Source organism: Microcaecilia unicolor, chromosome 11 (assembly GCF_901765095.1).
Source record: "Microcaecilia unicolor chromosome 11, aMicUni1.1, whole genome shotgun sequence".
Taxonomy (NCBI): domain Eukaryota; kingdom Metazoa; phylum Chordata; class Amphibia; order Gymnophiona; family Siphonopidae; genus Microcaecilia; species Microcaecilia unicolor.
Genome location: NC_044041.1, coordinates 22824405 through 22839084, shown reverse-complemented (window position 1 = coordinate 22839084; position 14680 = coordinate 22824405). Strand labels below are relative to the sequence as shown.

The following is a 14680-nucleotide window of genomic DNA, read 5'->3' as shown; positions in this document are numbered from 1 at the left end:
AAGATACAGTGGGGTAGGAAGGGGAGAGTTTAGGGTGGTCTTGCTGTAGTACCTGTACTGTGTGGGTGGGGGGGGAGGGAGGGTGAAACATTCGTTTGCTGTTTCTGTCCATTTGTCCAACCAGCGTACTCCACGGGGTGTATCGACCGCAAGCTATCTACGTTTTGCCTCGCTTGCTGTGATTGCACAAAAGCATCCAACTAGAGCTCAGGAACAAACTTGTGTGTCTGCAAATCTGATTCTGAAATAGCAGATAAGTCCTTAATCCTTTTTTGCACTCTTCTTTTCCCAGCTCCAGATGGTTTCAGAGTGACTAAGCCCTGAACGGCCGCAGCAGAAGTAACTCACCAGGGGACGCGTTGCTAAAATGGTGCATGAGAAAACCCCCGATCAATCAGGATGGTCACATGCGCCGAAGAGGGTGCAGACGGGGAGGTTTTCCAGCCGGTAATGCAGCTCTTTGGTGCTTTAGAGCAGTGCTTGGGTTTGTTTTTTCCTGTTGCAAATACTCACCACCTCCTCCTTACTAACCTGCATGGTGTGGGTGCCTGTGAAAGGCTCGAGGACTCATTGCCTTGACTTGCCACGCACATCTAACGGCAGCTGCATGAAAATGTCATTAGATTGGTTCACGGACTGGAGCTGGTCACTGGATGGACTTCGGAATTTCATAGCCACGGGCATCCATTCTGTCCGTGACTGTGACACTGTTGCACTTAGCACTATCGCCTGCCTTTTGGTGGTCTTCGTGTGGTATTGTTACCACGTGGGCAGGGAGCAGCCCCTTTCCTATGTCACTGTGAACTCTATCATTCAGAGCGTCGATGCCAACGGGCTGCAGAACGGGTATGTGTACTGCCACTCGTCCGAGTGCGTGCGTTGCACCCACAATGAGGGGCTTAACCAGAAACTGTATCATAATTTACAGGAATACGCTAAGAGATACTCCTGGTCCGGGATGGGCAGAATTCACAAGGGGATTCGTGAGCAGGGCCGCTACTTAAACAGTCGACCGTCCATACAGAAACCAGAAGTTTTCTTTCTACCCGACTTGCCAACAGCTCCCTATTTTTGCCGGGAAGCTCAGAAACATGATGTCGAGCTGCTGGAGCACAACTTCCAGACCATCCTGGCTGAATTCAAAGCACTTTACAAGGCTTTTTCAAACTGCAGCCTGCCGCAAGGCTGGAAGATAAACAGCACACCCAGAGGGGAGTGGTTGACCTTTTACCTGGTGAACCAAGGCACGGTCATTCCCAGCAACTGCAGGAAGTGCCCACGGACGTATCGTTTGCTGGGAAGTCTTCGCACCTTTATAGGGAACAACGTCTTTGGGAACGCTTGTATATCTGTGCTGGGCCCCAGCACTGTTATTACAGAACACTATGGGCCTACCAACATCCGGATACGATGCCACTTAGGTACGTAGAGAGCAGTAACGGTTTTACTCCTCGCTTTTAATTTTCTTCTAGACATGTTCACTTCAAACAGCGGTTTCCTTAGCATCCCTCCGGACCGACCCAGGATTGGACTGGTGGCTTGTGCACGCCTTCCAGCAGGTGGAGACTGAGAAACTTCTGACTCTAGAGAGCCAATAAGAGCCCTGGCCATGTGACCCTAGCCTCGGTATTTTCTCAGTCTCCAGCAGGTAGGAGGCGAGCCCATTAGTCTCTCTTTCTTTACTTGGGGGGAAAAAAGGGGGGGGGGGATTGTTCCCTTCTGTACCTGGGGAAATCTTGTTGAGAGGCTAAGAGATAAAGGTCTTTCCTTCTCCAGCTTCTAGGGTAGTAAACTCGGGGGGTTCCAGGGTCCCTTCCCCCTTCCTCCCCATCTCCCTTGGTTTGTCAGGGAAGGGCCAACCCTTTCGGAGGAAAGGTGTTTTAGCCTTCGGGAGAGGCAGCCACTTCTCCTGAGGGACTAAAGGAAAGCAAATTAGCAGGTAAGGTCTAATTTCTCCATTACCTACCTCTGATCTTACTCCTTGTTCTTCTTTCCTGCTTATTCAAAGATACTGTTTTTCTGCTCAAATTTTGGTAAAAAAAGGTTTTATTTACAATCATTTAGGCATATGGTAGATCTTGCTTCATTTCTAAAAATCTGTTTCTTCTGCAATCACTTAGCTCTTCTGGGGAATGTTTATGAAATGTTAGCATGCGCCTTGTCTCCACCATGCCCCTATTATATGGGTGTGGTGGTAGGTGGCACACGCTAATTCATGCTGGTACACCCTCCCATTTAGTAAACATGCCCCTTTGTATTTCGAGTGCATTGGGACCTTGTAGGTTTGTCATGGTAAACGGGTAACTGCTCACCAATGTTTGCACCCATAATGTTGGCAGAGTAACAGGAAGAAATTCTAAAATTGTATCTCTTTTCAGGCATGAACGAGGCCTTTATTATTTGATTATTTCCATTACCAATTTGATGCTTTCTAATGAATGGCAGATCAGTGTTTCAACAGATTAAAAGATGCTTCTTCTATGGAAATTTCAGTTTAGTCACGTGACGAATAATAGTACCTTAAACTTGAGCGTCTAGTCCAGTGCTTCTCGGTCCAGACCTTGATGATCACCTGGCCAGTTGTGGTTCTCAGAATTAGCCACCGTGAATATACACGAGAGAGGTTTATTATAGGCGGGGCCAGGGATTATTACAGTTTCCTACACCCAAAGGAGTTAGATTTAAATCAGTTCATGCCATGGACTTCGTTTATATTTCAGCACAGTGCTGGAATTTGGTGCCCATGGAACTGAGATTAACTTGTAATTACTTGTGGCAATATTTGTAAGTAGAATCTATGACCGAAGTTATTTTAAGAGTACTGGTTATTGGTTAAATCGCGGCCCTCTTCCTAGGGATGTCTAGTTTCTTTTATTGTAATCCGCACAGATCCAGTAATGGTACGTAGCAGAATATACATTTTTAATAGTAATATCGTATTGTATTTTAAATGTGTTAATCCCGAAAACCCAACTGGCTAGGTGTGCCTCCAGGAGAGGGTTGAGAAGCAGTGAGATAATTCCCAGTGTTTTCAGGTTCATTCTATGTCTGTGCAGAATCTAGGTCTTGTCTGTTTGCCAAAAACTTATGGCAGCATTTCAAAAAGGCATGGTTAATCAAAAAAAGCAACGATTCCCTCTTTGACAACTTCAGCGGAATAAAGAGCATCCTGCTTTGTCTGCATTGCAGCATTTAAATGAGCTTTTAGATATCTTTGGGTCCCACATTACAGGGCTGCGGAAATAAGGGAATTAGGGCATTTCACCTCGGAGAAGGTTGGCAGAGGAGAAATTTAACAGAGGCCTATAAAATCCTGAGTGAAGTGGTGAACATGAGGTTAGTAAGTAGCACTTTCTAAAACAAAATTGGAAGTAATATTTCAGTGCACGTTTAAGCTCTGGAATGTGTTGCTGGAGGATGTGGTAAAACTAGTTAGCATAACTGGGTAAAAAAGAAAAAAAAAGATTTGGACAAGTTCCTGGAGGAAAAGTTAATTAAAGAGAGAGAACTCCGATAAGCAGCATAGAATCCCAAATAATAAAAAGATTCCACCAAGTACTTGTGACCCAGAATGGCACTTTTGGAAACAGGATACTGAGCTTGATGGACATTGAGACTGACCTCCCAGATGACGATTGACCAGGTCCAGTTCCCTTGCTGGCCCAAGTCAGATAGACTGCCCCCTCCAAGCCTTGAAACCCTTAGCAGGAATCGCCAGGTATAGCAGCAGCCACCATCAGCAGACTTTCCGAGACTCCCACTTACGCAGATCTTTTCCCGTACATACAGGGGAGTGAGAATCTCCACCTGAGCAGCCACCCCCTCCGTCAGCAGCAGGAGATGCGTTGTTATGACTTTGTAATATCAACTGCATTAAAACATTTAATGGAACCTACTTTTCCACCCAAAAAAAAACATTTTTTAAAATATTTGTATAGAAAATTTTAATTTCTGTGTTAGTCATCTTGATTATATAGAAATATGGATGAACAATCAAACACCTTTTTATTGAACTAACTTTCACATAGTTTATACAAACAGTGGCACGATGTTATGTGGCTGCAGTACCTTCTCTGGATTCGTGGTTTGTGGTTGCACCACAGGCTTCCACAAGACTTTATAGAGGAGGTACCACAGCAATGGGGTTTTTTTTCACGTTTTTTTTACATAGCAGGGGAGGTGGTAGAGACAAGGACAGTATCTGAATACAAGAAAGCATTGGGATAAGCATGAGGGGGGGGGGGGGGGGGGGGGAGGGAATGAGCAACTGGTGTGGCTGGGCAGACTGACTAAACTGTTTGGCCTTAGTCTTTTCTCCCAGTCTTCAAGGGCCACCAGTGGGTCAGGATTTCAGGATATACATGAGAGAGATTTGCATGGAAATCTTTCTCATGTATACTCATTAAATTACAAAATATCATTGTAATATACTCAATCATCAAAAACATCTTTATTATATAACAGAGAAAATCTTATTTAAAAAAACGTATTGAGCCACTAATCAACTGATCAAAGCACCTGCTACATGGCCACAACTTTGCCAAGAGGAAATAATGATAACAAATACCAGAATCAGTCCATTTTCAACATGATCAGTTATCATCACAGGAAAACTTCCTCTTGGGTCCATGGAAACACTTCACTCCAGCTATACAAAGTCACAATTAAGCACCTGGAAAAGAAGGCCGCATGTATCCACAGAATTAATTCAAACTTGTACTAACACAGAACCAACACAGAACCTTGTAAAGTCACTCGGTGTTGGTGCAGTCACATTCAGGGGGTCTTTTACTAAAGCTTAGCTCAAGTTATCTGCAGCAGGGCCCATTGTATTCCTGTAGGCCCTGGCATAGATAGCTTGAACTCATCTTTAGTAAAAGACCCTCTCAATTCTCACCCACTACCAAGTGTAGAAGATGCCATTCCTAAATACCGTGGGTCATTCACCATAGTCCTCTCTTAGTCTCTTTATACAATAAGCAGTATCTTCTGGGCCAGTGGTTCTCAACCCAATTCTTGTGGCACTCCCAGGTTTTCAGGATATCCACGATGAATATACATGACAGAGATCTGCATGCACTACCTCCATTGTATGCAGATCTGTCTCATGCATATTTATTGTGGAGATCCTGAAAACCTGACTGGGTTGAGAATCCCTGTTCTAGGGAGTCAAACTTGTACAGCTGATAGCTGGGAGATACACTTACCTAGAGCAATATATCTACAGTGAATGTGAAATATGCATAAAATACATTTCCATTACATAGCTTCCCACTGTTCCAGTTGTGGGACAGTTGTGTCCATCAACCAGCAGGTGGAGATAGAGAACTGAAAACTGATCCGAGACCTATCCTTCTTGGCATCCAGCCCAGCTCCTCAGTATTTTCTAACTCCAGCAGGTGGATGGACACACTTTTCAGCCCCTGGTTCTGAGTGATTTGCTCCTGGTCCAGTTGGTCAGCTGGTCCCCAGTTGAGCTTTGCAGGTGGCTTGAGTCTGCAGACTCATATCTGGAGGTTTTCTGATCCCTGTCTCTGGTGCCCCACAAATTTACTTCTTCTCTCCCCTCATCTTTCCCCTGTTTCCTGTGAAACTCTCCTGTTCCAGCACAACAAACTTAAAAAAAAAAAAAAAGAGACGGAAAGAAGGTTACTGGAGAGCGCAGGGCAGAGTATCAGTCCTGATTATTTCTCATCTCAGGTAAGACTTGTGGAGCCTGTGAGTTTGGGGGAGCAGTTGGCTGTGGTAAATCTGACTAAAGTTTGACTCTGAACCACTTGGAGGGTGCAAGTTCTACTTTGATCAGATCCTGACTCACTGCTTGGGACTGCGTTGTGCTGCGATTGCACCAGTCAGAGTGAATAGCGACTCCTGCAGAGGCAGTTAAGCAGTCTTCCCGCTGTGGGACCCACCTGCCGACAGGGCATTGCAGTGCATGCAAGCCAGAAATACTGCAGGACTTAGGGGGAAACAGAGGTTGCTTATATCAACAAGAAAGGCAGGAGCCCCAGCCATCCAAAGGCGGTGGAAGTGGCCTCCCTCATGAGTTGGGCAGAGAAAACGTTTCTCTGCTTGTTGGCAGTTCGTATTGGTGAGTCCTTGAATGTGGAGGTGAACTTTCTCAGTAGGCGCTCCTTAGACCTGGGAGAACGGGAACTATCCAGCCAGAGTTTCCAGCTGATAGTGGACCGATGGGGTTTTCCGCATCTGGACTTGATGATAATAAGGAATGTCAAAGTGCCCAATTCTTCAGCCATTGGAAAGAATCGGGCTCAGTGGGGATCACAGCCCTGTTCGGCGACACATCTACTGTATATCTTCCCTCCTTGACCCATGGTAGGCAATGTGTTGAAAAGGATTGCATTGCACCGGAGTTAAATAATTCTCATAGCCCCGGATTGGCTGCAGAGGTTGTGGTATACGGACTCAATTCAACTGCTGGATGGGGATCTTTTCTCCATCTTCCGCAGGTATATGGCCTACTGAAGCAAGTCCAGTGCTCATGGAGGATCCGTGCCCCTTTGGTCTTATGGTTTGGCCATTGAAAGGGCTTGGCTGAAACAAAAAGGCGATCATTAAGTACAAATAAACATATTCTGATCCGAAGCTGACCTGGTGTGTGGAGAAGGAGAGCCTGAAGTGCAGCAAAATAATGAGCGGAGCAGAGCGGACAGATGTGAAGCGTTTGTTTACGCTTTCAAACAATAATAGAACCAGGGGACACAAGATGAAGCTAGAATATGGCAGATTTAAAACAAACAGGAGAAAGTTTTTCTTTACTCAGCGTGTAGTTGGAATCTGGAACTCGTTGCCGGAGAATGTAGTGGCAGCGGCTGGCCTTACGGAGTTTAAGGGGGGGTTTGGACAGATTCCGGAAGGAAAAGTCCATTGAACATTATTAATTTTTTTTTTTTTTTGGGGGGGGGGGGGGGGTTGCCAGGTTCTTGAAGCCTGGATTGGCCGCTCTCAGAGACAGGATGCTGGGCTTGATGGACCTTTGGTCTTGTCCCAGAATGGTGGTGCTTATGTGCTTATGAGCTGGTTGGGTGAGACTGGAACATTGTGGCTTAGCCCCACCCCTGGCTGTGAGGTCATCGACTGCTGCCTATTTCTTTGAGCCTCCCTGCTAGTGGCCGCGCAGCCTGCGTGACTGGTGCCAGTTTGGTGTGGCAGGTCCCTTTGTGTGTTATTCTTTGAAGATGGTGAAGAGAAAAGTAAAAGAAAAGGTAGCTTCTGCTCCTTTGCAACTGTGAGTGGTCCTATGGGTAGACATTTATCAGCTTTGGTGAGGACAGCTTCCCAGCTGAATTCTTCATACCAGTCTATTTCAAGTGTAGGGGCATCTTTCAGCCCCATTGAGAGGACAAGCCCCCCCCCCCCCCCCCCCCCCCCCCCCCCAACACCCACACACACACATTCCTGAAAGATCACATGACTTAATTTTACCGATAAAGATAACAGATCCTGCTATTGCTGGTGGTTGAGATTTAAATGACAAGCAGGCGTCTCCTTTGGAAGTTTGTAGGAAATTCTTACCTATTCCAACACCAATAACTTTGCCTGTGGATCCAGGAGCAACATCTGCTGTCCCTGTGGCTTTGGATCAGGTAACTTTGAAGGACATTTGGGCTCTACTCTCCAGCAACAATTTGCTTCTGAAGGGTGTGACTGACCAGATAGTGACGTTTTCTAATGGAACAGCTGAGAAAATGGGTGAAGTAGATGGGAGACCTGTGATTGTTTTTTCTTCTCAGTTGTCTTCTTTACAATCACTTGGAGCAGCAAGGGTTAAGGATAATGTCATGCTTCACAGGCACGTAGAATTTTTGGAAAATTCACTAAGGAATACAAATCTTAGAGTATTGAATTTTCCAAAAACCCATCTTTTGACACTAGAGGTAGTGTTTAGGAATTATCTTAAGCAAGTTTTGAATATTTGTCTAATTTGTCAAATTCAACTATTGAGTCAGAAAAGGGGGAACAAGTTGTTAATGATCTCCCAATTGCCAACTTAACACAATTTCCTGAGACCTACCAGGATATTATTTCCACTAGAGCTACTTCACTACTTTTGCCACTGAGAAGGATAAATTGTTAGTCTTAAAGGCTTATATTTGAAAGAAGGGTTTGATGTATTGTGGTCAATTTTTCCTGATGTTTGTAGATGGAGTCAGCAGTCCAGCAGCGAGAGGGGTGCTATCCAGTCTTTTGCATTGAGTGTCACATGTATGATTATCTCCCAGTTGGTGAGATGTCATATGTTTGCGCCCGATGCAAAGAGCTCCTAGCTCTTAGAGAACGTGTCCGTTCTCTTGAGGCTAGAGTAGCAGACTTGGTGGAGCTGAGGGAGACAGAGAGGTACATAGAGGAGACCTACAGGGATGTTGTAGAGAAGTCCCACCTCCAGTCTAGTAGCCCTTGTGCTACCTTGGAGGAGGGAGGTCTCCTAGAAGGAGAGCATCACCCTGGTGAAGTAGGAAGTACTCCTGTAGCCAGGACCTGCCCACCAGGGGATATACTATCCTCTCGCACCGAGGATATGTCTCCAAGTGCTGCCCGGGAGGGAAAGGTTAGGACAGCTGTTGTAGTTGGTGATTCGATCATTAGGCATATAGATAGCTGGGTGGCTGGTGGACGTGAGGATCGCCTGGTGACTTGCCTGCCTGGTGCGAAGGTGGCGGACCTCGCGCGTCACCTAGATAGGATTTTAGATAGTGCTGGGGAGGAGTCCGCTGTCTTGGTACATGTGGGTACCAATGACATAGGAAAATGTGGGAGAGAGGTTCTGGAAGCCAAATTTAGACTCTTAGGTAGAAAGCTCAAATCCAGATCCTCTAGGGTAGCATTTTCTGAAATGCTACCTGTTCCACGTGCAGGGCCCAAGAGACAGGCAGAGCTCCAGAGTCTCAATGCGTGGATGAGACGATGGTGCAGGGAGGAGGGTTTTAGATTTGTTAGGAACTGGGCAACATTCTGGGGAAGGGGGAGCCTATTCCGAAAGGATGGGCTCCACCTTAACCAGGGTGGGACCAGGCTGCTGGCGTCGGCATTTAAAAAGGAGATAGAGCAGCTTTTAAACTAGAAATGGGGGGAAGGCCGACAGTCGCTCAAAAGCGCATGGTTCGGGAAAAGGTATCTTGCAAAGATACCTCACAAACAGGGAAGATAGGGTTTCTGGATAGTGAGGTTGCACAACAGACCGTGGTAGACCAGGTGCCCTTAAATACAACTAAAGATCAGACAAAAGATGTCAAATCAATAGTGTCAGGTACTAAGCATCATGCAAATAAGAACAACAAACATACTCTGAAATGTCTATATGCAAATGCTAGGAGTCTAAGAAATAAGATGGGAGAGTTGGAATATATTGCACTAAATGAAAAATTGGATATAATAGGCATTACTGAGACCTGGTGGAAGGAGGATAACCAGTGGGACACTGTCATACCGGGGTACAAAGTATATCGTAGTGATAGGGTGGACCGGACTGGTGGAGGGGTAGCATTGTATATTAATGAGAGCCTTGACTCAGATAGATTACAAATTCAGCAGGACACAAATCACACCTTTGAATCATTGTGGGTTGAAATTCCATGTATAAAAGGGAAAAAAACGGTGATAGGAGTGTACTACCGTCCGCCTCGCCAGGATGAGCAGGTAGACACAGAAATGATAAAAGAAATCAGAGACGCGAACAAAATGGGCAATGTGATAATAATGGGTGACTTCAATTATCCAAATATAGACTGGGTAAATGTAACATCGGGACACGCTACAGAGATACAATTCCTTGATGAAATCAAGGACAGCTTTATGGAGCAACTGGTGCAGGAGCCGACGAGAGAAGGAAAAATTCTAGACTTGGTCCTTAGTGGAGCACATGATCTGGTGAGGGACGTTATGGTACTGGGGCCGCTTGATAACAGTGACCATAATATGATCAGTTTTGATATCGACCTTGAAGTAACTGTACACAGAAAGTCAAATACGTTAGCGTTTAACTTTAAAAAAGGAGACTATGATAAAATGAGAAGAACGGTAAAAAAAAAACTTAGGGGGGCAACTGAGAGAGTAAAAACTGTACAACAGGCGTGGACGCTGTTCAAAAATACCATCCTGGAGGCCCAGGCCATTCACATTCCGCAAATTAGAAAAGAAAGACGGAACTCCAAAAGACAGCCGGCCTGGTTGAAAAGTGAGGTGAAGGAAGCTATTAGGGCTAAAAGAAACGCCTTCAGAAAATGGAAGAAGAAACCGTCTGAAAATAACAAGAAGCAGCATAAGGAGTGTCAAAGCAAATGCAAGGCGCAGATAAAGAAGGCCAAGAGGGATTACGAAAAAAAGATAGCATTAGAGGCAAAAAACATAGTAAAAATTTTTTTCGGTATATTAAAAGCAGGAAGCCGGCAAAAGAATCGGTTGGGCCGCTGGATGACCGAGGGGTAAAAGGGGCGATCAAGGAAGACAAAGACGTAGCGGAGAGACTGAATGAATTCTTTGCTTCGGTCTTCACCGAGGAAGATTTGGGTGGGATACCGGTGTCGGAAATGGTATTTCAAGCGGACGAGTCGGAGAAACTTACTGACTTCATGGTAAACCTGGAGGACGTAATGGGGCAGTTCGGCAAACTGAAGAGTAGCAAATCTCCTGGACCGGATGGTATTCACCCTAGAGTACTGATAGAACTGAAAAATGAGCTTGCGGAGCTACTGCTAGTGATATGCAACTTATCCTTAAAATCGAGCGTGGTACCGGAAGATTTGAGTGTGGCCAACGTAACGCCCATTTTTAAAAAAGGCTCCAGGGGAGATCCGGGAAATTACAGACCGTTGAGTCTGACGTCGGTGCCGGGGAAAATGGTAGAGGCTATTATTAAAAACAAAATTACAGAGCACATCCGAGGACATGGATTACTGAGACCGAGTCAGCACGGCTTTTGTGTGGGGAAATCTTGCCTGACCAACTTACTTCAATTCTTTGAAGGAGTAAACAAACATGTGGACAAAGGGGAGCCGGTTGATATTGTGTATCTGGATTTTCAAAAGGCGTTTGACAAGGTACCTCATGAAAGGCTACAGAGGAAATTGGAGGGTCATGGGATAGGAGGAAATGTCCTATTGTGGATTAAAACTGGTTGAAGGATAGGCAACAGAGAGTGGGGTTAAATGGGCAGTATTCACAATGGAGAAGGGTAGTTAGTGGGGTTCCTCAGGGGTCTGTGCTAGGACCGCTGCTTTTTAATATATTTATAAATGATTTAGAGATGGGAGTAACTAGCGAGGTAATTAAATTTGCTGATGACACAAAGTTATTCAAAGTCGTTAACTTGCAACAGGATTGTGGAAAATTACAAGAGGACCTTACGAGACTGGGAGACTGGGCGGCTAAATGGCAGATGAGGTTTAATGTGAGCAAGTGCAAGGTGATGCATGTGGGAAAAAAGAACCCGAATTATAGCTACGTCATGCAAGGTTCCACGTTAGGAGTTACGGACCAAGAAAGGGATCTGGGTGTCGTCGTCGATAACACACTGAAACCTTCTGCTCAGTGTGCTGCTGCAGCTAGGAAAGCGAATAGAATGTTGGGTATTATTAGGAAAGGTATGGAAAACAGGTGTGAGGATGTTATAATGCCTTTGTATCGCTCCATGGTGCGACCGCACCTTGAGTATTGTGTTCAATTCTGGTCGCCGCATCTCAAGAAAGATATAGTAGAATTGGAAAAGGTGCAGCGAAGGGCGACTAAAATGATAGCGGGGATGGGACGACTTCCCTATGAAGAAAGACTAAGGAGGCTAGGGCTATTCAGCTTGGAGAAGAGACGGCTGAGGGGAGACATGATAGAGGTATATAAAATAATGAGTGGAGTGGAACAGGTGGATGTGAAGCGTCTGTTCACGCTTTCCAAAAATACTAGGACTAGGGGGCATGCGATTAAACTACAGTGTAGTAAATTTAAAACAAATCGGAGAAAATTTTCTTCACCCAACGTGTAATTAAACTCTGGAATTCATTGCCGGAAAATGTGGTGAAGGCGGTTAGCTTAGCAGAGTTTAAAAAGGGGTTGGATGGTTTCCTAAAGGACAAGTCCATAAACCGCTACTAAACGGACTTGGAAAAATCCAAAATTCCAGGAATAACATGTATAGAATGTTTGTACGTTTGGGAAGCTTGCCAGGTGCCCTTGGCCTGGATTGGCCGCTGTCGTGGACAAGATGCTGGGCTCGATGGACCCTTGGTCTTTTCCCAGTATGGCATTACTTATGTACTTATGTACCCAGCTGAGGAGACAGTTTCTTCAATTTGAATCTAAAATATTATTTGTTGGAACTACATTTTTCTTACGGTTTCCTTGTAGATGTTTAATTTCATATTAACATACTAATTATGGGGCCTTTTTACTACTACTACTACTTAACATTTCTAGAGCGCTACTAGGGTTACACAGCACTGTACAATTTAACAAAGAGAGACAGTCCCTGCTCAAAGAGCTTACAATCTAATAGACAAGTGAACAGTCGGTCCGATAGGGGCAGTCAAATTGGGGCAGTCTGGATTCACTGAACGGTAAGGGTTAGATGCCGAACGCAGCATTGAAGAGGTGGGCTTTAAGCAAAGACTTGAAGATGGGCAGGGAGGGGGCTTGGCGTAAGGGCTCAGGAAGGTTGTTCCAAGCATAGGGTGAGGCGAGGCAGAATGAGCGGAGCCTGGAGTTGGCGGTGGTGGAGAAGGGTACCGAGAGGAGGGATTTATCCTGTGAACGGAGGTTACGGGCGGGAACGTAAGGGGAGATGAGGGTAGAAAGATAGTGAGGGGCAGCAGACCGAGTGCATTTGTAGGTAAGAAGGAGAAGCTTGAATTGAATGCGGTATCTGATCGGAAGCCAGTGAAGTGACTTGAGGAGAGGGGTGATATGAGTATATCGGTTCTGGCGGAATATGAGACGTGCAGCAGAGTTCTGAACAGATTGAAGGGGGGATAGATGGCTAATTGGGAGGCCGGTGAGGAGTAAGTTGCAGTAGTCCAGGCGAGAGGTAATGAGAGCGTGGACTAGAGTTCGGGTGGTGTGTTCAGAGAGGAAAGGGCGAATTTTGCTGATGTTAAAGAGGAAGAAGCAACAGGTCTTGGCTATCTGCTGGATATGCGCAGAGAAGGAGAGAGAGGAGTCAAAGGCGCATTAGGCGCTACGCATGTGCAGTGCCTGTCAAAATAAGGCTACCACGCCCCCTCGTGGTAATTTCAGATTTGGCATGCGCCCGTAACGCCTGAATGATTTATTTTTTATATTTCCTCCTATACGTGCCGTTTCTGGCAGTAATCGGCACACGCTGCACATGCAGCGTGTGAGCCTTTACCTCTAGATCAATGGGTGGCGTTAAAGGCTCAGGCCAGTTCGGTGTGCTGGTTTCAGTTTTACCACAGGCTCTTTTCCTGTCCCATTTATCAAAAAAAAAAAGCCCTTTTTGGCAGATGCGGTAAAAACTGGCCCGGCGGGTGCCCAGTACATGCGCCTACACTACCACAGGCCACTTTTTACCGCGGCTTAGTAAAAGGACCCCTGTGTGTTTAATGATCCTTCTCAACTGGAGGCTTTCCTTTTGATTATGTAAATATAGCTTGTTTGATATTTTTCTTCCAGGTACGAATAGGTATAGGGGGAGTTAGATAAGTTAACAGTATTACCCGTATTGGTTTGTAATTTTTCTCTCTCTTCTCTACATTTCTGTAATGTAGTGGATTGAATACATTGTTTTTTCTTTCCATTATGATAATGATGGTACAATTTTAGTTGTGTTACGATTTTATTTCTGTTGTAGTTTATTTTCAAATTTCAGTAAAAAAAAACAAAACATATTCTGATTCGGTCATTCCTACAGGCTCAGAAATGCTCTACATCTATGGTGTATGCGAGGATGTTCGAAGGCTGGTGGTCCGAGCATGGATTTTCTCCCTTCTCTGCTTAGATCGCACACATCCTAGCATTTCTCCAGGCAGGTCTTCAGAAAGGATTGGCATTGGTTTCTCTAAAAGTTCAAGTGTGGCTTTGGCCTATTTCAGTGGCTGACTACAGAAGATGTCTCTTGCGGCTCACCCGGATATGGCTCAATTCTTGCAGGGAGTGGGCTGCTTGCCGCCTCCCTTTTGTACGCCATGCCCAGAGTGGAACATTAATTTAGTCCTTTGGGTTCTTCAGAAGCCTCCTTTTGAGCCACTCGGGAAGGCCTCCTTGAAAGATCTTACGCTAATTACAGCATTCTTGGTGGCTGTTGTGTCACACAGTGTTTTGGAGCTTCAGGCTCTCACTTGTTGGGATCCCTTTCTCCGCTTTTCGGTGGAGGGGATCTCCCTGTGCACCATTTCCTTTCTTTCTTCCGAAAGTGATATCTGCGTTTCATCTCGACTAATCTGTGGAATGTCTGTCCTTTCGTAGAGAGGACGAATAGACTCAGTATTCCTTGAAGATGTGCATAGAGTCCTCATTAGATATTTGGAAGCCATGAATGAGTTTTGCAAATCGGACAGACTGTGCTTTTTGGTAAGCTGAGGCTTGGCCTCATGGTTTCCAAGCCCACAGTTGCTAGAAGACTGAAGAAGACTATCGCTCCTAAGGTCTTGCGGGCTCATTTTACAAGATGTACAGCATTGTGGGCAGAGACTACCTTACTGTCACCAATGGATAT

At 45.4% G+C, this 14680-nt stretch overlaps 1 protein-coding gene across 3 annotated transcripts in view; it reads left to right on the top strand.

Annotated features, from left to right (window-relative positions):
- Nucleotides 1–14680, top strand: part of ASPHD2 (aspartate beta-hydroxylase domain containing 2) — a 37845-nt gene that overhangs the window by 15195 nt on the left and 7970 nt on the right. For all 3 annotated transcript variants that reach the window (XM_030219715.1, XM_030219718.1, XM_030219716.1), the window contains one exon: nt 293–1421. In XM_030219715.1, the coding sequence (XP_030075575.1) occupies nt 536–1421 (886 nt within the window). In that variant the 5' untranslated portion in view covers nt 293–535. The remainder of the gene's footprint in view (nt 1–292; nt 1422–14680) is intronic.